Here is a 26,402-nt window from a genome sequence, read left to right as displayed (position 1 = left end):
TAAATATTAGTGTGCACGCCGCCAGCTCTAGTGAGCTAGGCATTTCTATTAGGTTAACCAGACCTGCTGGCCTCCGAGAAGGTAGCAGGGGACCTGCTGGCCTCTGAGAAGGTAGCAGGAAAAACAGATTAAACCAGACCTGCTGGCCTCCGAGAAGGTAGCAGGGGACCTGCTGGCCTCCGAGAAGGTAGCAGGGAAAACAGATTAAACTAGACCTGCTGGCCTCCGGGAAGGTAACAGGGGACCTGCTGGCCTCCAAGAAGGTAGCAGGGAAGAACAGGTTAACCAGACCTGCTGGCCTCCGAGAAGGTAGCAGGGAGAAATAGGTTAACTGGACCTGCTGGCCTCTGGGAAGGTAGCAGGGGACCTGCTGGCCTCCGGGAAGGTAGCAGGGGAAAAACGCATAGATTAAGCTATGATTTCAGAATCTAGGCTGTGTCACTTGCTAAGTAATACCAGCAGTGACAAAGAGATTGAAATATCCATGTTAAGATGTTTAAAAGAAAACAGGGTAAGCCAGTACCAGAGGGAGGAATGGAGTCAGAAGGAACTCCAACCTCACCTTTTGTTAAACAAATTACACCTTTTAAACAAATCCTTCAAAAATGTGGGCACAGTCCTTGGACTAAACAAGCCCTAGCTGATGTCTGCACTATTTCGGACCTAGAGGATAGATTGGCTCAGTATATCCTCATATACAAACCTTCTAGTGCTGCCAAAAGAGATGCAGCAGCAATTTGGTTGTTGTGGGAGGCATGTAAGGATTCTTCCCTCCGCTTGTCTTCATGTAAAGAGGAAAAGGCACAAACGGAAAAGGGAGCAGAGAATTGGAAGGTGCTGGCTACAAATACCCAAAGCCAGCTGAAAATAGTGAAAGAGAGGAATACAAAAAGAGTGAAAAAGTTAACTCTGCAGAGGCTGGAGGGACGCAGGTAAAGGGGGGAAAGGCCCTATGTACGGCACCCCCAGGCATAATTACAAAGAGAAAAGAGAGTAAAAAAAAAAAAGTTAACTCTGCAGAGGCTGGAGGGAATTAAGCAGTTAAACTTTGTATTTCACCCAAACAACTTTTAACCGAAAATGTTAAAAAGGAAAAGTGTTAGAGAAAGAAAAGGAGTACTTGTGGCACCTTAGAGACTAACCAGTTTATTTGAGCATGAGCTTTCGTGAGCTACAGCTCACTTCATCAGATCTGTGATGTATCAGATCTTGTATCTGATGAAGTGAGCTGTAGCTCACGAAAGCTCATGCTCAAATAAACTGGTTAGTCTCTAAGGTGCCACAAGTACTCCTTTTCTTTTTGCGAATACAGACTAACACGGCTGTTACTCTGAAACCTGTTAGAGAAAGAGCATTCTTGGTTTCTTTGCAGCCATTCTGAAAGAAAAATGGGCCCTTTTCCAAAGGAATGTCTGTAAATTAGCCAGGCAAAAATAAACTATCTGATTAAAATCATTTGACTGGACAATTTAGTCAAATTTGATAAAAGAACATAAGAGGGTTCTATTGGAACTTAACTGCCTCAAATGTATAAAGGGAATGTAAGATGTAAAAAACAGAGCAGTGTGGAAGGGATGTTAAGGAAAAGAAAACGTGTATGTATCTGTCTGTGTGTGTGTAAATATGTAAAGTTCTAAGGACCAGTTAGTTTTGTTTTTGTTTTAAATAATGCCACTAAAAATCCATTTGACTCTTTAATTCAAAGTTGCAAAACTGACAGACCTTTTTGCTAGACACAGGTAATTAGTGTTGTTTGGCTTTGGGATTTGGCATTTAACCCTTAAAAGGTAACTCAATGCTTTACAAAATTTAAAATGTTTTTAAGTTGTGGCTGCAGCAGGGCAGTCAAAATCAGGAGAATATAAAAAAAAAAATTTTGGATTCTTTTTGTTTGTTTATTTGTTTTTGTAACAAAATAGCAGATGAGAGTTGTAGTAAAAAAAAAATAATTAAAAAAAGACAGTGCCTCTCTGAAGCAACAGCAGGGGTGAGGTGCACAAAACAAAAAGAAGCAATGTTAGAAACACTGAGTCTTAAAATGGCTCTGAGTAAAAAGACTGTCACTTTGATAAAGGTACATGAAAACTCTGTAAGCAAAAAAAGAAATAGTGACACCTTATGTAAAAATGGATCTGGATAATGTTATAGAAGTTAAACTATGGAAGGAATGTGCATTTGCCCCAGAACATGTGCAGGGTATATTGTAGAAGGGGCAAAAGAAATGCAAACATACCATGCTACTTCATTAAAATGCTATTAGGGCTCCAAAGGGAGCCACAATAGGTTGGGTTTTCTTTTTCAGATTGCTGTGTGTTTTGGAAGCAGAAGTTAAAAGTAATCAAAACTCTGGTGAAAGTTGATTGTGTCCCTTTTAAGATAGACTCTCTGAGCTGCTGATGGCTTTAAATCCAAAAGCAGGAAGTGTCTGTGAAAATGCAAATTACCTAAACGATAAAGGAAGGAAAGAACTAGCAGCACAAAGGAGCTGCAGATAAAGGATATACCTGTCAGCAAACAAATTGTCTAAATAAAAGGCATGGGATAACAAGATAATTTTAATAAATTTAATGATAATAAGTATCCCTGTAACAACGTATAGTGTGTATGATTTTTGGAAAAATCCTTTAAGGTCGTATGGTAATGATGCTTCTCAGTTATTACCTGTAAATAAAACTTAAAGCTTAACACAGCAGGAAAAACATTATAAACTTGGTCTGCTGTATAAGAAGGAAAACTCAGGGATTTAATGACTAAACAGTGGGATAATTTCCCCATAACCCTTAAAAGATAAAAGCCATTGAAACCTGGCCTGCCTATAGAACAAAAACAGGAAAATATGGGGGCAATTTCTCTGTTTTGCCTGCAATCAGCAAGGGTATTTGTAAAAGAAATATTTTAAGCAATAATCTGCCACCCCAAAAGGGGTAGAAACATGTTCTTTTTGTCTTTCAGAAAATCAGGAAAAGCTGATGCCAGCTGAAAAGCAACCCAATACCATGAATCTACTGTCACAATAGAAATTGTGTTCTGTGTTCTATGTTTTGTCTTGTGTTTTGTCTTGTTGCTAGCACCGTTGTGTGTTTAAAAAAAAAAAAAATACTGAAGACCTGCAGGAACTTAAAAATAAATTAAGCTTTCTGTCCCAGCTACAGGACAGCCTGATACAAAAACAAGTACATGCCAATGTAGACTTGGTCCAAATTGGTCTGGGTAACCTAAAAGGCCGATGGAATCTTTAGTAATGGCTTAATACTACCACATGGCTTATCCATAAGAAAAAAAAAATATTAGATATAGGAAACTACACAGCCATAGCTATGGGATGCACTGAAATGCAGATACCTGCACTAGCTACTTTGGAACACAAAATGTTCTGGGTCATATTGGGAAATATTAAGGGTTTGATGCATTTGTTAAAAAAGAAAGAGATCATTGCAACACTTTGCAGCAAGACTGCAATAGTTACTGGCATGCCATTTTTTAATTAAGTGAAAATGTGTCACAGGCTATCTAGGTTTTGTAAAGTTTACCCAAAATGTTGCTGTGTGCCCTCCTCGGAGAGTATGCCTTGCAATGCTGCAACCCCTCTCTCGTTTTGTATAAACGGTTTCCATTCCACTACACTCTCAGGCTCAATGTATTCTGAAATCAGTAAAGTGAGTAACATTAACAATATCTTCTTTTTTGTTAGTCTCTAGGGTGCCACAAATACTCCTTTTTCTTGGACCTTGAGCCAGTGGGCTGGGGAGGGAGGGAAGCTATTGGACACTAGAGGTTGTACCGAATGGACTCCTCAAAAGTGGGTGTGCCTCACCTTGCCTGTTGCCCCAGAACCTTGTAGTAAAGATACATCACTAGGATCATGTATGTGGCATGAATTGGAATCACAAACTCAAATTGCCTCACAGTACTTTCTCTTGAATAGGCTACATAGAAAGTGACACTGACGATTATAAATCTTAGTGTCAAAAGGGGGATTATATTGGATCATATTAAAGAAGTTCTGTATTAAAATCACAAATGAGTTTGATTCCCCAGAGTTTAAATTCCAGGGTATTACTAATTAAGAGGTCTTTTGGTTTTTGGTACTGTTTCTCTCCCTCTATGTGTGAAACTTGTAAGCTGCTAATTGTGTTAGTACATTCTAAGACAGAGTCTGTTCTCAAAGCAATTCACAGAGAGAGAGACTCAAAGCAATACTCTAACAACAGAAACAGCACCCAGAGACTCCCTGCCCTTTTGTTGTATTAACAATTGTGATTAAAATAGAGATAGAGGATGTATGTGGATGGATGCTTTGTGTGGATAATAACTGAATGATCAGGGAGGTGCCAGCCTAAGAATCCAGTGTCCATCGGCTGAAGAAGGCGTCAAGTGGAAATAACCAGAGGACCCCCCCCGGAGGGCAGACTGGAATCCACCCAACAGCCTCAAGAATGGGAGAACCAAAGAACAAGATAACATCTTGGAGCCGTCAGGAATGTGCTATCTGCTGATTGATTCAGCAACAGCATGAAGCAGCAATTCCCATAGACTGGCATAGGAAGAAATTCCTATAAAAATAGACTCTAAAAAATGAGAACTTTGGGGGTCTGATTCTGCAAACCAACTTCCAGGAGCATCAGATGAGCATCTGACAAGGCCCTGCTCCCTCCTCATGTCCAGGCCACCTTGCCAGTGGCTTGGCATGAGCAACTCTAAGGCTGGTAACTATGATAAAAACCTTGCAGAACCTGTGTGTGTGTGTGTGTGTGTGTGTGTGTGTATGAATGAATGAATGTGTGAATAAATATGAGATTGAATGGAATGTTATAACTATAACTAACTGCTTACTAGGATTCTTTCTGTATTCACAATAAATGTGGTATTTTGCCTTTTTCCCTTTAATAAGATCCTGCTGGTTTTTATTTTATTGGTACAACAAGAGATAGGCTTCCTGGTGCCTAGAGGGAGACCACAGTGTGCATGCTCAGAAGAATAAACTTAGGTGCAGATGGAACTTTTACCCTGAAAATTTAGTCACAGAGTGACCTACAGGGTTTGGCAGTTTCGTGGATTGCAGTGGAGCCTAAAACTGGAACTTTGGCACCTAAGTAGCTCTGTGGGTCTGAGTCTGAGAGCCACATTCTGATCTTGATAACACCTATAACGTCCGTCACACTAGATATGTACAGTACTATAATATTGTCATGCTTTAGAAATGCATTACAATGCTGCACAACACAAGACAGTTACACAAAGTCCCACTGAAATGGGTCAGAGTGGATACAATTTAGGTAAAATTATTTTAAAACATTAAAAATGAGAGATTACTATAGATAATTCTGATCTAATCAAGAAATGGTTCAATCAAGAATTAATTAGCACTCAGAGATAAAACTTGGGAATATACAATATTAAACAAAATACAGAGCTCTTGGAAAGGTATTCAGAGTGTCACCGCTAAAGAAGAGCTCTGTGTAGCTCAAAAGCTTGTCTCTTTCACAAACAGAAGTTGGTCCAATAAAAGATATTACCTCGCCCACCTTGTCTCGCTAATTACACAATACTGTTTATTTTCTGGACTGAAATGTGTTCTAGCCCCATTGTAAGGCAAATGCAGTATCCATCAGGGAATTGCACTGTGCAATAATATTTTTAGAAAGATCATACTATGCTTAAGCTATTGTAAGAGCTGTAGCAACAATTTGCAATGTAGCTCATTATCTCTGTGTTTCTGAACCCTAGGTTCACTTCATAAATTATAATATCACTTGACAGAAATTAGAAGCCAGACTGCTAAATGTATTTGCCTAAAGATACAGATAAATGCTTTTTTGAAAATCCACCAGGCACCTAAATACTTTTTTAAACTTTTGTCCCAAGGGCCAGAATCTCATACATACTAGGACTCCTTTGCATTGGTCTGGCCCTCTGAGGATTCCCTTTTTGTAAAGGGAAATTTCTGGAGATCACAGAGCTGGCATTGCAGCTCTACTCCTCCTTCCTGGCCCCGAGAGCAGGTAGTATGTCCAAGGAAAAGAACATGTGGATGCAGTGTTCCTATGATCCCCAGAAACTGTGATGGGCCTGTGGCAATGGGTAGTCTGACCAGGTAGTAATTTGTAATTCCTAACAATGGTAATGTGGACACTTAATGTAGGAAATGAAAACTTGTTTCTAAGTTGCTTTACATTTGGTAAGAATTCCAGTGTATAAACAAAACATGTATGGCTAAATCCTGGCAGTACATCAGGAAGCCAGCACAGTTTGGGTAGCAGTGAGGGTAATGGAAGTTGTAGCTGCTCGGAACTTTAATGTAGGAGCCTAGATACATATCCAGAAGACTGTTTTGGCATCCTGGTTTGAAAATATTGGCCTTCATTATATCAGTATGTTTTGAAAAATAAAGAAAAATAAAATGAATAAAGATACAACACTCTAGTTTGCATATATTTAAAAGTTCTAAAACAAGGGTAGGAGCTGGTTTAAACAATTTTTCATTAGGTTTCTCAGACTTGCTATTGTCACGTTCCTGTAAAATGGATGCCTCCAAGACGAGGCTATCCGACTAAACAAGTGGCAGTTTCCTTCTAATTCTTCTAGCAATCTAGTATAATTAAAGGTAGAATCTGGAATCAATTTAGGTCACTTCATTGTATTGGGAGTAGATTATGTCAGGTCTGGAGTTTGGAATATAGGCAGGTCACCTCTCTTAAATTCCTGGGCCTTTCAAAACCTTTAAGTTTCAAATGTACTAATATACATTTTGCTTCTCTTCCTTTTGGTATATACACAACACTTTTCTTTGATTCCCATACGCATTAAACAACAAGACTCTCTCCCATAATTTAAAAAAAATTACCCCAAAAGCAGGGTAAAATAAAATACTTATCCAAATCAAGAATTCTTAGAAAATTGGATTAAAGATTTGGCTGCTAGTGCTGGTTGCTTGGGAGTTTCTTCTCTTTGCTTTCTATATTCCTACACTTCCATAAATGTAACTACATAATAGAAGTATGTATCTTATTACTGTATTTACTTGTATTTTTACTTTCCTATTATATTTATTCTTACCCTCTTATTTTACCTACTTTTTTATTTAATTCTTATTTTTAACTGATTATTAACTTGTAGCTATCTTTTGTATGTAACTTTCTCATTTTGTTACATTTTTATATTATCTCACTCTCTCTCAGAAGTCTTGCTCTTATATGAGAGAAGAAAAAGGTAGGACCCAAATTCTGCCTCTTTACTCTCATTGAGTACTCTTACTCTGTGAGAAGTCCTATGAAATAATTGGGCCGAATCACCCCATCCTGTTGTAAGACACATGGAGGAGGGGATTTGGGGAAAAGATATATCTGCAACAATTCTCTTGCTGAGATCCCTCCACAATTTTCCATTGGGAGAGGATGGGTTTTCCATGTGCCCCATGCAGAAACCATGCAAATTAAGGAATCTGTAGGAAATACAGAGCCATAGGGAAAAAGACTTGTGCTTCCACAGCTGCTCTGGACCCCAGCAAACCATCTCCTCCCAGTGCTGGTGCTAGCCCATTAGGGGCCCTAAGCAGGAATAATTAATAGGGGGCCCCCTTGAGCTGTTTGGGGCCCTAAGCAATTGCTTAATCTGCTTATGCTTAACGTCAGCTCTGTTCCTCCCATCCCTGGCACTACAACTTCATTGATGCGATGCAACCAATAACTCTCTCTGCCACAGCTGTTCCTAGGAGCCATGGAAGGAGACTCAATGGAAGAAAGAATATAACCCTAAGATATATTATCTTTTCCAGGTAAGCTTCACAGGGCTGGAGGGAGACACTGTCCATCTTCCCAGCCTGCGAATTCCTGCCTTCAGCTCAACCAATCTCTGTCCCCTCCTCTACTGTGGACCAAGGACCCATGGAGTTTCTTCCATGGGGTTGGGGGAGAAGACGGAGAAAAACTGTGACATGGAAGTGGCAGACCCTGGGATGGGGACAGCTGCATGCAGATCTCAGTGGGTGATGAACCCACCCAATAGAATTACTTACAGAGTGAAGAATTATTTCATGTGAGCAAAAGTGGCAGAATCTGGCTCTCACTGCATCAGAAGTTAACAGACCCTAACATTTCCTCCAAAAGTTGTATAAAGTTTTCACGTCTTCTGTTTTATTGGAAAGAGATTCACTCCTGTGTAGATGGCCAGCACAAGGCATAAAATCATAAGCAAGGGCAGATGTAGCCTCATAATTCAACGGATGCACTATATTAAACTGCTGAGAGGGCACCGACGACCTGCAGCAGCATCCTCCATCCTGGCACCGGAATCCTAATGCTAGCCTGGTGTAGTGGGGAGACCCCAGGGTGGAGGAGGGGTTAGAAACGGAGTCCACCCCACTCTTACCCTGCAGTGGCGGCTCCTGTTCTGCGGGGCTGGGCCCTACTCCCTGCTCCTGCCATTGTGACCTGGCATCTGGGGCTACAGCGCCAGGCAGGTTTGGCAGAGGGGCAGCTCTGGGGGGGCGTGGACAGGAGTAAGGGGAGGCGCAAGGTAAAAAGTTTGGGGACCACTTCTCTAAGATAAAATATTTTGGGGCCTTCCCCCCCACAACACAATAATTAATAAGGGCCCTCTTGAGCAGCTTAATCCTTCACAATAGGGCTTCTGTGACTCAATTATGGTATAATTGACAAGTCTAAGGACTTTGACTTACTCAGTTTCAAGCTTCAGTATTTTTGACTAGCTTCCTCATATTTTTTTTTAATTTCTTCTTTATGAACTACCCAACCAGTATGGGCCTCTAGAAACCCTTAATTCAGCCCATCTTCAATCCCATTAGCATCAAGTACCTTGAATACAGAGGGTCTAATCATCCTGTGTCATGTGCACCAGCATCCTGCATGCATGTGAAGCAAAAGATTGAAGTTAAATATAGTATTCGACATAGACAATGATAACAGATATTAACCGTGATCATTATAAAAATGAAATACATGAGGGCTTCCAAGGGAAGGCTTGAATTGAACATTATAAAAATGCCAATGTTCCAGCAAAATAGTGCAGCTAACACATTTCTGCTTATTTAGGCAATTATTATAAAATATTTGACATAAATTCTGCAACCTCAACAGAAATAATCACAGTCTCTATCTTTCATTTCTATGCTGCATTTCCTGTAATCATTTATATTTTTAATAACTAACATTTTGACCATTCTTTTAGTTATTTTAAAACATAGAATGATAGTCATAATTTTAAATTGAAATTAACCTTGTTTATTCTTTCATTTCAAACACCTAAAAAGTCACTTCCAACTACAGTCCTTTGTCTCAATATAGGGCACAAGGGCACAAATATTAACATTTTACAATTTTTCTGTGCTTGGGATTTCAATATAACATTATTTGAGTAGTAAGTAACTCCCTTTATCAATCAGCTGCATAAAGTTTAGAATCTATTTTCTGTGTTCTTTCTTGCTTCTGATGGGTTTGTCTTGCTCCAGGGACTCATTGTTTCGATGTATGAACACAAACACAGAAGAATAAGGATGGCTGACAAGTTTTGTATATCCTTCTAAGCAGAATGTTAATATTCTTCAAAATACAAAACTCCTCAAAAGCGCAGGCACAAAAACAATTGTCATTATTGCACCTGCCTCAGGGAATCCTGCTATGGCTGAAAAAATATTTGACATTCAGTATCAGTCATCTGGGTGCAACAGGAAATGTTAAGTTTAAGTGGGGCAGATGAGCTTGTGGAACCGTCGTAGACCATCCCCTAATATTCAATGATACGTGAAGAGATGGTTTAGTCTTATGGGTTTAATCAAAGAAGCAAGTTTTGCTCCTTTAAAGGAAACTCATTTTTAGCTCAAGATTCTTACCTCATTGATGGTTATGATGACAATTGATGTTTAGGCAAGAATCAAGCCAGAAACCTAAGCAAGTTATGAGGAAATCTGCTTCAGCTGAACATCATCGAAGTTGAGGATTTTAAGAGATCTGATAGAATTGTATAGCTCATGTTCTTTTTTGGCTCTGTGTTTTGAGGTCAGTAATGTCCTTTAAATGGTGTTGAAAGAGTTTCAAACGATTTTACTCTAAATGAGAACCTGAAAGAATAGACAATTATGGCAATATATAAGTGAAAAGAGGAAAAAGGAAATTTCCTGTATTAACCTTGGGCCAAATCCTGAGGTCCTTATTCAGGTCCATGCTGTGCCAGTGGTGTTTCAGTAGTGCTCCCTAATGATTTCAATAGGGACTTCTGTTTAAAATTTGATGATATGATCTGGTCCTTAGTTTTTACTCAGTCTTTATTCAGACGACCTCCCACTGAACAGCCAAACTCTGTTCATGTTATTCAAATTAATAGTTCTATTGAACTCAATTGGAATTAACATGGTAGTCAAAAGGAGGAGGATTTGGTTAAGGAAATAAAGGTCTGATTTTCAGAACTGCTGAGCACTCACAACTCCAAATGAAGACTTGTCTCATATGAATTCAATGCAAGTTGTAAAGAGCAGGAAGTTGCAAACAGATATTGTAATACACTGCCAGAACTCTTAAGCTAAGTCCCAAACCTGGCTGAGATAACATGGAGGCCTAATACACTTTATTACACAAGTATCCCATATGCTGTTGAAATTAAGGTATTCAAGTTATTCAGAATGAAGCAGAATTTTTGCCCAAAAGAGTACTTCAAGGTTTAAACAACGTTTAATCTCTACTTTTTACAATATATGGGCCAAATCCTGAGATCCTTATTTACTTAGTCCTTACTCAGACAAACTCCTATGGCAGTCTATACAAACTATACATTGGCTTGGATACCATCTAGCAAATTTGATTTTTTCTTCTTCTTTTGTTAAGTATCTGGTATATACATTATAGGATGGCAAGATTTTTTTAACATTTCGTTAGCTTTAACAATATAAATATATTATAAATTAATTAATGGTCATCTGCTCTGAGCCTGCTGTGGACCTATTACTGGGCTAAATGAGGTAGCAGATATGTATTTTAAAGGGACTGTTAAAGAAAACCAGAAGGCAGATGAACAAATGAAAGGTAAAGATGCTATAAAAATACCCATCTTTATAGTTACAAGTGAGGAAACAGAAGTGATATTTCTTATCCTGCAAAAGGCCATTATAATATAGAAATGCAGGAAAATATCCTCAGCTGCAGGAGAGATTAAACAGCTCACCCACAAAGAAGAAAAAGGATAACAGTACATTTTAAACCTGTGTAGCTATGTGCTGGCAAGGACACAGACAACTGTTATCTTCAAGAAATATAAACAGCAGTTACACAGCAGCATTATTGCCAATCCCAAGCATTTAAATGTTATGGATCAGGCTGCCTCAAAATCACGAAAATGATTTAAAAAAATCATGATTTTGAAAACAGAATATATTTTGAGTTGCCTTCTCGTTTCTGAGCCTTCAGGGTGCACTTGAGTCACATTTTCAAGCATTTCTCCAAAACCATGAGGGCTAGAAACTTACTTTTTTTAAAAAATGAAAGCTGAAATTCTCCCCCCAATCACATGCCTCCAGGATCTGCAGTTTAAAAGAAACAGACCAGCCAATGTGAGATCCAAGATGAAATCATAAGCGCTGACAACACCGTGGCAGTGAACAACCAGCTCAAAATATTTTTTTAAACTAAAATGTAGAAAAAAATATTTAGAGAAATTTTTTTTGAGGGGGTGGGGGAAAAAGAGCAACAGAGGAAGGAGCATTGGAACTTTTTTTCAGAAATACCTCCTACATCCTTTTCATCTTAGTCATGAATTAAAAGGCAAGTTAAAAATCTTTTAATTCATAAACAAAGTCACATTATCAAGGTTAAAAGAAGGTTTTCTTGAATAGCTGATGCTGTTTTCTAGTGAACATGAGATTATTAATTCATATGATCGCAGCCACCACTCCCAGGAGGAAATGTAGGGTAGTGGTGGCTGGTGCCTGTCTTCTGAGGCGGGTGGAGGCACTCATCTGTTGGCCTGGCATGGCATCCTGGGAGGTATGCTGCCTGCCAGGGGCCTGTATCCAAAATGTTACAGAGGGATTGTCAAGGATCATCCGGCCATCTGACTACTACCCCATGCTACTCATCCATGTTGGCACTAATGATACTGCAAGATATGACCCTGAGTAGATCAGAAGTGACTACAGGGATCTGGGAGTAAGGAGCTGGGGACGCACGTGTGTTCTCCTCAATCCTTCTGGGCAAGGATGGGGCCCAGGCAGAGACAGATGCATCCTGGAAGTGAATGCTTGTCTGCAAGCATATTGTATTACACAACTGGAATATTAGTATAGAAGGGTACAGTTTGCTCAGGAAGGATAGACAGGGAAAAAAGGAAGCAGGCATTGCCTTACGTATCAAAAATGTGTATACTTGGACTGACTGCCTGGACTGAAGTTGAAAAGGAAATCGGAGACAGACTTGTTGAATGTCTCTGGGTAAGTATAAAAGGGGTAAAAAAACCCCAGGGTGATGCCATAGTAGGGGTCTACCACGGACCACCTAACCAGGAAAAAGTGGTGGATGAGGCTTTTTATAAACAACGAACAAAATCATCCAAAGCACAGGTCTTGATAGTGATGGGGGACTTCAACTACCCAGACATAGAATCATAGGACTGGAAGGGACCTCGAGAGGCCATCTAGTCCAGTTCCCTGCACTCATGGCAGGACTAAGTATTATCTAGACCATTCCTGACAGGTGTTTGTCTAGCCTGTTATTAAAAATCTCCAATGATGGAGATTCCACAGCCTCCCTAGACAATTCATTCCAGTGCTTAACCACCCTGACAGGAAGTTTTTCCTAATGTCCAACCTAAATCTCCCTTGCTGCAATTTAAGCCCATTGCTTCTTGTTCTATCCTCAGAGGTTAAGAAGAACAATACTTCTCCCTCTTCCTTGTAACAACCTTTTATGTCTTCTCTTTTTCAGACTAAACAAACCCATTTTTTTCAATCTTCCCTCATAGGTCATGTTTTCTAGACCTTAATAATTTTTGTTGCTCTTCTATGAACTTTCTCCAATTTGTCCACACCTTACATGACATGTAGTGCCCAGAATTGGACACAATGCTCCAGTTGAGGCCTAATCAGTGCAGAGTTGAGTGAAAGAATTATTTCTTGTGTCTTGCTTACAATACTCCTGCTAATGCATCCCAGAATGATGATCACATTTTTTGCAACAGCGTTACACTGTTGACTCATATTTAGCTTGTGGTCCACTATGACCCTCAAATCCCTTTCCACAGTACTTCCTAGGCAGTCATTTCCCATTTTGTATGTGTGCAACTGGTTGTTCCTTCCTTAATGGAGTACTTTGCACTTGACCTTATTGAATTTCATCCTATTTACTTCAGACCATTTTTCCAGTTTCTCCAGATCATTTTGAATTTTAATCCTATCCTCCAAAGCTCTTTCAACCCCTCCCAGCTTGGTATCGTCTGCAAACGTTATAAGTGTACTCTCTATGCCATTATCTAAATCATTGATAAAGATATTGAACAGAACTGGACCCAGAACTGATCCCTGTGGGACCCCACTTGATATACCCTTCCAGCATGACTGTGAACCACTGATAACTACTCACTGGGAATGGTTTTCCAATCAGTTTTGCACCCACCTTACAGTAGCTCCATCTAGGTTGATTTTCCCTAGTTTGTTTATGAGAAGGTCATGCAAGACAGTATCAAAAGCTTTACTAAAGTCAAGATATACCATGTCTACCGCTTCACCCCATCCACAAAGCTTGTTACCCTGTCTGTCATAAATATAAAGGGAAGGGTAAACTCCTTTGAAATCCCTCTTGGCCAGGGGAAAGCTCCTCTCACCTGTAAAGGGTTAAGAAGCTAAAGGTAACCTCGCTGGCACCTGACCAAAATGACCAATGAGGAGACAAGATACTTTCAAAAGCTGGGAGGAGGGAGAGAAACAAAGGGTCTGTGTGTCTGTCTATATTCTGTCTTTGCCGGGGATAGACCAGGAATGGAGTCTTAGAACTTTTAGTAAGTAATCTAGCTAGGTATGTGTTAGATTATGATTTCTTTAAATGGCTGAGAAAAGAACTGTGCTGAATAGAATAACTATTTCTGTCTGTGTATCTTTTTTGTAACTTCAGGTTTTGCCTAGAGGAGTTCTCTATGTTTTGAATCTAATTACCCTGTAAGGTATCTACCATCCTGATTTTACAGGGGGGATTTCTTTATTTCTATTTACTTCTATTTTTATTAAAAGTCTTCTTGTAAGAAAACTGAATGCTTTTTCATTGTTCGCAGATCCAAGGATTTGGGTCTGTGGTCACCTATGCAAATTGGTGAGGCTTTTTATCCAACATTTCCCAGGAAAGAGGGGGGTGCAAGTGTTGGGAGGATTGTTCATTGTTCTTAAGATCCAAGGGTCTGGGTCTGTAGTCACCTAGGCAAATTGGTGAGGCTTTTTACCAAACCTTGTCCAGGAAGTGGGGTGCAAGGTTTTGGGAAGTATTTTTGGGGGAAAGACGCATCCAAACAGCTCTTCCCCAGTAACCAGTATTAGTTTGGTGGTGGTAGCGGCCAATCCAAGGACAAAGGGTGGAATATTTTGTACCTTGGGGAAGTTTTGACCTAAGCTGGTAAAGATAAGCTTAGGAGGTTTTTCATGCAGGTCCCCACATCTGTACCCTAGAGTTCAGAGTGGGGGAGGAACCTTGACACTGTCAAAGAAAGCTATCAGGTTGGTTTGACACGATTTATTCTTGACAAATCCATGCTGACTGTTACTTATCACCTTATTATCTTCTAGATGTTTGCAAACTGATTGCTTAATTATTTGCTCCATTATCTTTCCTGGTACAGAAGTTAAGCTGATCGGTCTGTAATTCCTGAGGTTGTCCTTATTTCCCTTTTTATAGATTGGCACTATATTTGCCCTTTTCCAGTCTTCTGGAATCTATCCCGTCTTCCATGACTTTTCAAAGATAATTGCTAATGGCTCAGATATATTCTCAGTCAGCTCCTTGAGTATTCTAGGATGCATTTCATCAGGCCCTGGTGACCTGAAGACATCTAATTTGTCTAAGTAATTTTTAACTTGTTCTTTTCCTATTTTAGCCTCTGATCCTACCTTATTTTCACTGGCATTCACTATGTTAAATGTCCAATCACCACCAACCTTCTTGGTGAAAACCAAAACAAAGAAATCATTAAGCACCTCTGCCATTTTCACATTTCCACATCTGTTGGGAAAATGACACATCAGGGCACAGACTATCCAACATGTTCTTGAAATGTATTGGAGACAATTTTTTATTTCAGAAGTTGAGTCCCCCCAAGTGCTGTAAGGCAGTGACTTTGGGAAGTTCTAGCAGAGGTGATTCCACCAAGTCCCAGGAAAGAGGGGGTACTATTCATTCTCTCTGTGGTGCAGGCGACCAAGTGCCAGCTCATGCCGAAGCCCCAGGTCAATTCACTTGTATATTAGTATAGATCAAAGTAATTGTTAAATGTGTAAGTGTAGTTGGTGTTTAAACTTCATGAAAACTAATGGGATGTTACATGCATTGTCTCCTGTTATAATGTAATAGCAAACATTTACATTGTGTATACCCCTGTAAATAAATAACCCATCAAGCAAGAAGGAAGCCAGTGGAACGCAAATGAAGAACTTTAACAGAAAAGTACTAACTTCAAAGCAAGTGGTCATTGTGTGTAATGATCAGAGGTCAAAGACACAAGATGCATTCCTCACTCTCTGTCATCAAAGGAAAAGCCCTTGTGGGTAGTGACCCTGTCAGCTTGTTTTCTGTGAGAAGAAACTATAAGAATGGATTCAAGGAAAGATTCTGCATCTCTGGATTCTTTGGACTCTTACAAGGAAGTGAACTAGATGCAAAGCAGAGCTCTACAGAGACAATCTGAGTACCCTGAAAAGACTTTTGGGAAACTTGGCAATTTATTACACCGTGGCCACCATTTGGATTCACCTGTACATATATTTTACCTGCTTTAACTTCTCAATAACTCTCATTCATTTTTCTTAGCTAATAAACATATAATTAGTTTACTATAGAATTGGCTGCCAAAATTGTCTTTGGTGTAAGATCATAGAATCATAGAACTGGAAGGGACCTCGAGAGGCCATCTAGTCCAGTCCCCTGCACTCAAGGCAGGACTGAGTATTATCTAGACCATCCCTGACAGGTGTTTGTCCAACCTGCTCTTAAAAATCTTCAATGATGGAGATTCCACAACCTACCTAGGCAATTTATTCCAGTGCTTAACCATTCTGACAGTTAGGAAGTTTTTCCTAATGTCCAACCTAAACTCTCCTTCCTGCAATTTAAGCCCATTGCTTCTTGCCCTATCTTCAGAGGTTAAGAAGAACAGTTTTTCTCCCTCCTCCTTGTAACTACCTTTTATGTACTTGAAAACTGTTATCATGTCCCCTCACAGTCTTTTCTTCTCCATATCTGGAGTACCAATTGATCTGGGGTAAGTAACTGGTCTCTTGGAACTGGGAGCAACCTGATATGGTGTGATTTTTGGTTTAGTGACCTTTTATCACAAAGTTCAGTTTGTCTGAGTGGAATGATAGACTGGAGAGTCTGAGGGAACTGTTGGTCACTTCATGGTAAGACTGGTATAGTGATCCAGGAGTTCATATTTGTTACTGGCTTGGTGAAATCTAATTATAGAATACACCACCAGTTTGGGATATCTGCCCTGTTTTCTGACAGTCTGTCCTAAGGTAGGCACTCACATTTGTGAGCCACTCCAGACAGTATGACCTTCTCCACCTGTCAAGGTAGAGGACATAACATGGTCCACAATGTCAATTTTTAAGTATAATTTTATGATACTCCAATGTTAAGAATCAGGAATTTTGTAGCATATCAAAACAGATATCTAAAGCAAGAAAATACTTTGTTTCCAAAAGAAAAATCAAAGTAAAATAAATAAGAGCTCAAAATAAACTTCATACTCTATCTGTGCACATGAATATTATCATTTTGCTTATGTTATTATGCATAAGCTACTTTTGCCAAGGACTACTTACTTTGCTCCGCTATTAATATCACTGCAACTTGTGATGCAATAACTCCCACCCATTTCTGAGAACAGTGCAGGCAGTTTATCTGTTAACTCACAGGCTGCTAGCTGCCTTTATAAAAAGTTCTTCCAGTTTTGCATACTTCCTCATTGAGCTAGTTTCACTGCAAAGATGAAGAAGCTCATTTACTTAGTCTTGTTTAAGACAGCTCTGCTTGCTTTTACAAATGTTTCTGCACTTGCAGATGAACATACAGAGCATGTTAAAGAAGGCAAAGCTATTGATGCTTGTCCTATAAAGCTCAAAACCAATGGGGAATGTGAAGAAGGAGAGGAATGTCCATATCAGATAAACCTGCCTCCGATGACCATCCAGTTACCCAAGCAGTTCAGACTGATTGAGAAGACTCTCAAAGAAGTACAAAATCTTAAAGATGTAGTAAACAAATTGAAGAAATCTTGCCAAGACTGCAAGTTGCAGGCAGATGACAACCAAGAAAAAGATAGTACTGAATTCCTGGCACCTAATACAGAAGTCCCAACAGAAAACAGTAAGATACAAGATAACAGAGTAAAGGAATTACAGAGCAAAGTTAATAAACTGTCAGCCAGTTTGAAGAATGCAAAGAATCGGATCCACTCACTGCAGGGTCATCTGGAAAAAATAAGCCTCATCAACATGGACAACGTAGAAAGTTATGTCGACAGCAAAGTAGCAAATCTGACATATGTTGTGAACAATTTGGATGACAGATGTTCTTCTAAGTGTCCAGTCATACAATCAAGTCCTGGTAAGTGAAGCTATATTTATAAATTTTCTGTATTCTGTAGAATTATTTAATAGAACAATTTAAACATATTTTACCACAAATACCTTTCCTATCATCTTCACAAATTAAAAAGCATTATAAAATTCACTCTTATTGTGGCCAGGAAGGACTTGCTGGAAGATATTAAGTGCTTTCAACTCCTGTGGGAGTTGCAGGTACTCAGTACCTCTCAGGATTTGACTCTAACATAGTACTTAAAATGTAGCCCTCCGAAGGGAACATTTATTTTAACATTTGTTCAGCAGATATGCATATTGTATTTACTCATATTCGCATACTGCTGCCATAGCAATTCAGAGCCCAAATATTAAGATGGAAATGAAATTCCTTTATATATTTAAATTTTATTTTACATTGTATTCAAAAGGAAATATCCACTTTAATTCTGCATTACACTGAAAACTGAACAACTATTTTTGGCTTGGATGTTTTTTCACATTTTTGAGGGATTAGGGGAAGGGAATGAGAAAGATCTGGCCCTAAGATTTCAATACTTTTACTATCTGACTTTCATAATGAAAGACTGGAAAAAGAAACATCTAAAAATATCCTGGAATTGTTGTAAAATGGCCTGGAAAGTGTTAGCTAACAACAAAGGAATCTAGTGGAAGGTGTAAGTTGTATAGATGGATAACAAAATCATTATTTACCATAGCTACACGTACATGTAAGGCTTGGCTAAAAATCTAATCAGTATTAATGCTTCTCAAATGGAAGGCACACAGCGCTATTTTAGCAATAGTGGAATATTGGCAAGAATCTAATATATAAACAATGTAAAATGAGACAATAATGTGGGAGTTTGGGGATTTATTTCCTTTTAAATACCATGCTGTGAGGGACTTATTTTTTTATCTTTTTAAAAATCCTGTTATGATTATTAAAAGAAAAAGAAATGGAATTGGTAGATTATATCATGTTAACCTTTACTTTTGCAAAATTAATATGATTAGCATTTTAATTTTTACATTGTCTATATGTAATTACAATTTTGATATTACATTTAAGGATTTTTAGAAGTAAGAGGCATTCACAAAAGTGTATTCTGCCATCCAGATACCATACATAAAAAGAAAAGGGTTCTCTAGTGATTAAAACAACAACAGGTCACTGCACTAAATTTTTGAGCCACAAAACTGCTTACCAATCCTCCAAGCTAAAAAAAGTATGACGTATAAAATTAGAGACAGGTCTTTTGTCTATCGGAAGGCATACCTGCAGGACCTGCCCTCCTTCACTCCCATCTACAATACTAGTCTATTTAAAGAATATCAGAGAAAACTGCAGATAGTACAACGAATGCACTGCTGAAATTCTGAAAAACAAGATCAGCAAAAACACAAACAGGACACAAGAACAACTTTATTTAATAGCAATGTCTTTACTAGATACCAGTAATCAAATGTCATGCTTCAGGTATAAGATAGTCACAGAGGTCAGGAAGGAACTTTTCCTACCCATTATGTACAACTCTCCATGATTGGGTAGGTGCATTCTAAATTCTCATCACCACCACCATCACCACCTTTTTCTGAAACATCAGTTTTGGTCACTAGCGCAGGCCAGGCCAGTCTTGTGTTACTATATTCTTGTGTTACTATAACACATGTAGAAAAGGTAACTGATGCTAAGTAATGTTCAACCTACAGTCTAAATCCAGGCAGGTAAAAATATTAATACATAGCATTTATATATAACAAACAGTCCAACAGTGATAGTGAAAATGTTATGGTAATATGTGCATTATGAAACTAGAAAGGATGACAACTAGTTTTCGCTCATAGGACCGAATCCTGACTTCAGTATAGTCAATGGCAAAACTATTATTGACTTAAGTAGGAGTAGGGTTGGATCCATAGGAGATGTGTAATTGAGACAGATACTCTTTGTTCACATTTATTCTGAAACTTAGGCCACTTACCATCTTATCCAAAGTCCATTGAAGTAAATGGGAGTCTTCCCATTGTCTTCAATAGGCTTTGGATGAGGCCCTAGTTAAGGGCCTAAATATGGATTTAGATCCTTAACTTTAGGTACTCAAGTTTGAAATTGTTGTCTCTAGTCTCTGGATGTTAAAAAGAAAGTTTTATCTATCAGAAATCTTCCATGACTCCAGTTGATATGTGGATGAAAGTAAAACAAAGAAAACCATTAATAACTATTATTATTTTCATGAGTTAGGGTTGACCACAAAACTCAAGAGTGGAGGAGAATAAATAAGTCACTTATGTAATCCTAGAATATCCTTGAGTAACATTGGCATCCCTATTCTATGTAATTAACTCCCGTGTTAAATTCTGTCTCATATACAACATATGTACATTCCATGGCAGCATTAGTATCAACCACAAAGTTAAGGTTACACTGAGATTTGAACACAATAAAAGAATAAGATTTCTCTTTCACACTTTAAAGATTGAATTTAGTCTCCTCATTTGACAAAATAACTCTTCAAAATAACCTGTTCAGTATTGTTTCCAGTTCTAGGCACCATGATTTCAGGAAGGATGTGGACAAATTAGAGAAAGTCCAGAGAAGAGCAACAAAAATGATTAAAGATGTAGAAAATATGGTTTATGAGGAAAAATTGGGTTTGTTTAGTATGGAGAAGAGAAGATTGAGGGGGGACATGATAACAATTTTCAAGTACATCAAAGACTGTTACAAGGAGGAGGGTGGAAAAATTATTCTCTTTAACTTCTGAGAATAGGACAAGAAGCAATGGGCTTAAACTGCAGCAAGGGAGGTTTAGGCTGGACATTAGGAAAAACTTCCTAACTGTCAGGGTGGTTAAGCACTGAAACAAATTGCCCAGGGAGGTTGTGGAATCTCTGTCATTGCAGGTTTTTAAGAACAGGTTAGATGAACCCATCAGGGATGGTCTAGTTATTACTTAGTCCTACCTGGGTACAGGGAACTGGACTAGATGACGCTTCCAGTCCTACAGTTCTACTGTTCTATGATTCAATAGAACAATTTATTCTCTCTGTAATTTCTTAAATAAAATAGTTACTAACTTTTGCAGAGAAAATAATTATAAAATGCTCTCTTTCTGAAGTTTTTCCTCATTTCCTCTTAATAAGCAGTTATTATTATTAATAACATTTGTATTTTTCCAGTGGTGATATACAATTAAAACATGTAATCAAACACACCCATGCATTTAAATGAATTTATAGTAGGAATAAACATTCTCAAAATAGTTTCCAACACTTAAAACACTTCCTCTGAAAGACATCAATGAAATATTGTTATGTTAATGAACATATTTTGTTGTGGAACATGAAGTTCTAGGAATGTGTCATTTGCAGCATATCCTGTGAAAACTCTTGAGCACAGCATCAGTATTAAAGTGGTTATAGATGGATTTCTAATCTTCAGGAAACACCTGGAAAACATGTTTTGTATAAAATAAATTATTGATAGGAAGATGAGTTACGCAAATGGATAGGCATACTGACTATTTCTTTATTATGAAGTCAGCAATTCTACATGCACAGGAAAGCACTGTCACTTTTCTAGCTACATCTTTCTAGGGATCATAGAATTGGCATAAAATTACTAGTTTCCTCCTATTTCCTAAAGTATTGTAAATAACTGACCACTGACATATGAAAAATTCCCATTGTCTAGACTAACAGCCAATACTAAGAGCCATCTTTAAGTCATCCTGATATGAAATAAACTTCTCATATGACATACTATAGCATGAAAAGTACTGAATTATAGACATTAATATGACAAAGTACAATGAATATATTCCACAAGAGGAGCAAATTCTACAATACATAAGAGAAAATTAAGGTATAGTTGAATACATGAGTTAAAAAGCATTTGAAATAATAGAATGGAAATATTAGGCCAAATTCACCACTGAAATATGCCACCATTAGCTCATGAAAAAGAGTTCCAATAATGGAAAGTATACAGAGGGGGCCAACTTCGGCTGAAAATAGCAAACAACTTCACTGAGTGAAAAGGGAAGAGGGGAAGAGGCCAGCCCAGTGAAAAGTGGGCAATATTGGCCAGAAATGCAGTGTTGTCAAGGTGGCTGCGTAGCCATCTGATGCAACAGGCTCCTGGTGGTGGATACCTATGGAGTAGCCTTGATGGGAATAAAAGATGCCCACACTTACCAGAACTCTGACTGCAGAAACACTATTTGACCTCTGGAGAGATAAGTCATCCCACAGGATGCAACCCTCAGGGTATGTGTTTTGCACCTCCTTGAACCAGTTTTGTGGAATTTAACTCATTATTCCTTATGGATATACATGCAAGAAATAAGCAGCAAGACAATTTAATGGAGCTATGTAGCATTTTTAGATCAACATTAATCATTTGTATTGTTTTTGCATTCATTAATAAATAAGAAAAATAGGAGAGAGAACTTCCAGGCAAGATACTGCTAAAAGTGCTGAAGAGTATACACGGTGTATTTAAAATGTAATTTTTTATATTACCATAGTCTGGAATGCTTGATGTGGTTTACTAGATATTAAAAAATATTAAATAAAAGACTGTCCGTACTAATACTATCTATTTTCCCCCTAGTTATACAACTAATGCAGAGAGACTGTGCTGATCATTACACAGCAGGTAGAAGGCGTAATGGAATCTACAGAGTTATTCCTGATCCAAAAAATAATAGCTTTGAGGTTTACTGTGACATGGAATCAATGGGAGGTGGCTGGACAGTGCTACAGATGCGTCTAGATGGTAGCATTAACTTCAACAGAACATGGAATGACTACAAAAATGGCTTTGGAAATCTCAGCAGGGAGTTTTGGCTGGGGAATGATAAAATTCATCTCCTGACCAAAAGCAAAGATATGCAGCTGAGAATTGAGCTTGAAGATTTCAATGGTCTTCGAGAGTATGCGAAATATGAACAGTTCTATGTAGCCAATGAATATCTCAAGTACCGTCTAAGTGTCAGTGGCTACAGTGGTACAGCCGGAGATGCCCTGCACTTCAGTAAACATTACAACCACGATCAAAAATTCTTCAGTACTCCGGACAAAGACAATGATAAGTATCCATCAGGAAATTGTGGGGCTTACTACAGCTCTGGCTGGTGGTTTGATAAATGTTTGTCTGCCAACCTAAATGGCAAATACTATCACAAAAAATACAAAGGTATTCGCAACGGGATTTTCTGGGGCACGTGGCATGATGTTTCTAATGATCTTCCAAATGGTTATAGGCAAGCTTTTAAACAGGTAAAAATGATGATCAGACCCAAAGCCTTTGTGCCATAAATCAGCATCCTCCGCTGTAACCAGTTTGTAATGGTCATACTAAAAACATCATACTTATTCAGTATCATATTCAAAATACAAATATTGGAGTATTTTAATATTCATTTCTAATATAATCCTTCCAAGATGAAAGAAAGTATCTCAACATAAAATGTTTATTGATCCCCCTCCATGCCCCATAAAGACAGTTTTAATGCTTCAGAGTAGCTGTTGCTAAAACTTCAGCATTGCTAAATTCTGAATTTGAAGGCATTGATTTTAATGTTTCAGTTGTACTTTTACTATCCGCAGCATACCAGGTTTCTACAATCTACAACTTTTAAAAACTTCTACAAAGGTAGCTGAATGAAAACCCATATTTTTTGCCTGAAAATATCTCGCAAACATTTCTGATTACATGTAACCACTTAGGATGAAACTCAGTATCTGCTTATCTGGATCTCATTATATCATCTGTGCCTTCATAAATATTACAAATATATGATCACAACACCACCACGAACTAAGAAAGTGGTATCCTATTTTAAAATGACTGAGGCAGAGATCACCTAATTTGCTCAAAGTCACAAAGCAACATTGGACACAGAGTCAGGAATTGAAAACAGATTTTCTGAGTTCCCAGTCCATCCCCTTGATCAAAAGACCATCCAACCAAGTATAGTTGCAGAGTTGAACAAAAGGAAATGGAAAGGGTGTGTAGACTAAGTATGGAGTGAAACAGCACCTCCACAGGATGTTGTCCCCCAAGCTGTTTGCTTCGAGACCACGCTTTTTGCTTCTTTGATGAAGGAAAGTCAACAGCTCCACAGCTTGTCAGAGAGCTATGCTAGCAGGACTGGAGCAGGAAGCATCAGAAAGGATTGAGTTCTTGTATTACTGCCTCCAGATCTACAGAAATGGAGTTTGGTTCCCTTACAGCCTAAAACCGCGTGGTTTCACACCCAAATCTCCCTTCCTCTGCATCCTCTATTCAAGGTGAACTTTATGAGATTGCAAGGATTCAAACTTAATTTTTTTTAACTTGTCAGAATTTTTTATTTATCACCAGGGAAAAGATTATGTAGAAAAACACACACCCAAATATAAAATCAAAGTAGGGTTTCCCCACAATGAATGACTTTTATACAATGAACAGAAGGGAAGCAGAGATTTTCTTGTTATTGTTGTTCTGAAGTGTAAGAAATAAAATGTAACAGACGTTCAAACATTTCATGAATTACAAACCAAAGAGATTTTCCAAATCATAATGAATACTGTACATAGTGAATTTAAATTTGATAAGATTAAGGCCTTGTCTGTACTTAGACAGGTTATACTGGCTCTCAGAACTAAGTAAGTTATAGTGGGACAAAGACTTTTTGCTGGTATAACTGCATCTACAGTAGGGCTTTTCCTGGCATAGCTACATCAGTCAGGGGTATGACTTTTTCACACCTAACCAACATAGCTATGCCAGCAAAACTTTTAAGCGTAGTCAGGTCCAATACTTACAAACATGACATTTACTACTTTTCGATATACCAAACTGAATTGTGCATTAGTGATTTATGTACAATTATCTATGGTGACAATGACCAAATTATAAGATATTAATATATTTTAAAGGAATTATAAATATTTTGATGAGAAATGTCATTTGCTTTATTATGTTTTCATTTTAAAAGATGGATGGAAGATTTTAATACTATCCGATGTATACTCTTTGCTCGAGAACACATTTTGAAGTTACATTATATTTCAGGATAAAAAGGAATTATTTAAACAAAAAAAAGTTTTTGATGCACTGGCTAGAAGAGCGATTCTTAGTAGAATATTATTGTATTTAATCACTTGGTATAAAGTGCACTAACTGTTCCTAAACAATGAAAAAGAAATGTATTTGAAAACTTATTACTCAGCTAATTTGTTACAAGTGAAACTGACCTTTGTTTCTTGTTTAATGATCCTTTTTTTAAAATATAGACATTTAAAAATCAGAATACTATTTATATTATTTACAGGATTCTTGACATGTTGTTAAAGGGAAAAATCAGTCTAATGTTGATATTTTCAAAGCTGGATACTGCCTTCCTAGAACTATTGGGCTGGATTCTCCAATTATTCACATTAGTTTTATACAAGTGTAACTTCAGTGATTTCAATGGCGTTACTCTCAATTTACACTGGTATGAATAAAGGCTAATTCACACCCATTATGTCCATACGGCAGTTATAGTACCTGTTTGAAAGGTTCCTTGATCTGAATCCTCGAACACAGTATCTCACAAATTATTCCTTTGATGTTCTATAACAATTCAATCACTGATGAAACAGACTGCAGTAAGCGAACTCAGAATGGCCAACTGTTGACAAAAGGGCTGTGGAATTTTACACAGCTGACTATGGGTACCTTCCAGCTATGGAGGTGCAGTCTATGGACACTACAGGCGAGCACATAATACCAATGGCTGAATTCTCAGACATCAATATCAGGTTACTCATATACTGCTGCAGAACGATTGGGTCCCAGACCCTGTAGTTTTCATAGGCTGCATCTCCATATTAAAGATAAGGCAGCTGTAAACTGATCTGTTTTTAAATTATGTGAGATCTTTGGGCTCATGTACAGCTGTTAACATGATCCTTGACTGGACAAAGTTTAGCATCTCTGAATTAAAGCATTTAAAAAAGAAATCTTATACAACCTAAACACTCTCTTTCTCTACACATGGGCTTAATAATGCAAAGTATGTCTTTCAATTTACAAAAAACACATATATGATAATAAAATTTTTAATCTAATAAATGCACTTGTCTTTTTGATCTGGATACAATTAAATGTTGGATTCTTAGTAATGAAGATTATTAACATCAGGTTTTCAAGCAAAGGTCCTATGGGACACTTTTCCACAGAATACGAAATAAAACTCATCTGTTCAAAGTGATCAGCCAAGCATGCTATAATTTCCTGGCATTCCATGGGGTTGTTTAAACAAAGAAAACTACCGAGAAGGAAAGACAAAGAATATCTTTAGAACTGAAAGCCATATTAAACAGCACTGATTTGCCATTTTTCATGCAAGTAACAGTGGGAATAACTCTATTCATCTCAGTTAAAACGCCATGTTCAGTGGTCTTTTGACAGACACAGGGGTCTCTCAAAACTTCAGAAAAGACCTACTTAAGATGTTGAGTTAAAATATTTCTTTCTCTAAGAAGCTTTTCATGCAAGTGTCAGACCACAACTATGTTTAAATTTATCTGACATTTTCAAAGGAAGTTAAAATGAGATAAGATGAGACCACACCTGGAACAC

General features: G+C 38.0%; 2 protein-coding genes across 2 annotated transcripts in view; one reads left to right on the top strand and one right to left on the bottom strand.

The window, feature by feature from the left end:
* The window catches only part of CCDC146 (coiled-coil domain containing 146), a 107,151-nt gene that overhangs the window by 62,108 nt on the left and 18,641 nt on the right, over positions 1 to 26,402 (bottom strand). The window lies entirely within an intron of this gene.
* On the top strand, positions 17,142 to 25,892 carry FGL2 (fibrinogen like 2). Its single transcript, XM_077836004.1, has 2 exons — positions 17,142 to 17,807; positions 22,401 to 25,892. Exons 1-2 carry the CDS (start codon positions 17,189 to 17,191, stop codon positions 23,105 to 23,107), a joined length of 1,326 nt encoding a protein of 441 aa, XP_077692130.1. The 5' UTR covers positions 17,142 to 17,188; the 3' UTR covers positions 23,108 to 25,892.

The sequence above is a fragment of the Eretmochelys imbricata genome, chromosome 1, assembly GCF_965152235.1.
Source record: "Eretmochelys imbricata isolate rEreImb1 chromosome 1, rEreImb1.hap1, whole genome shotgun sequence".
In the NCBI taxonomy this organism is placed as follows: domain Eukaryota; kingdom Metazoa; phylum Chordata; order Testudines; family Cheloniidae; genus Eretmochelys; species Eretmochelys imbricata.
Note: the sequence above shows the minus strand (reverse complement) of the source record. Positions and strands in the feature narration are given on the sequence as shown.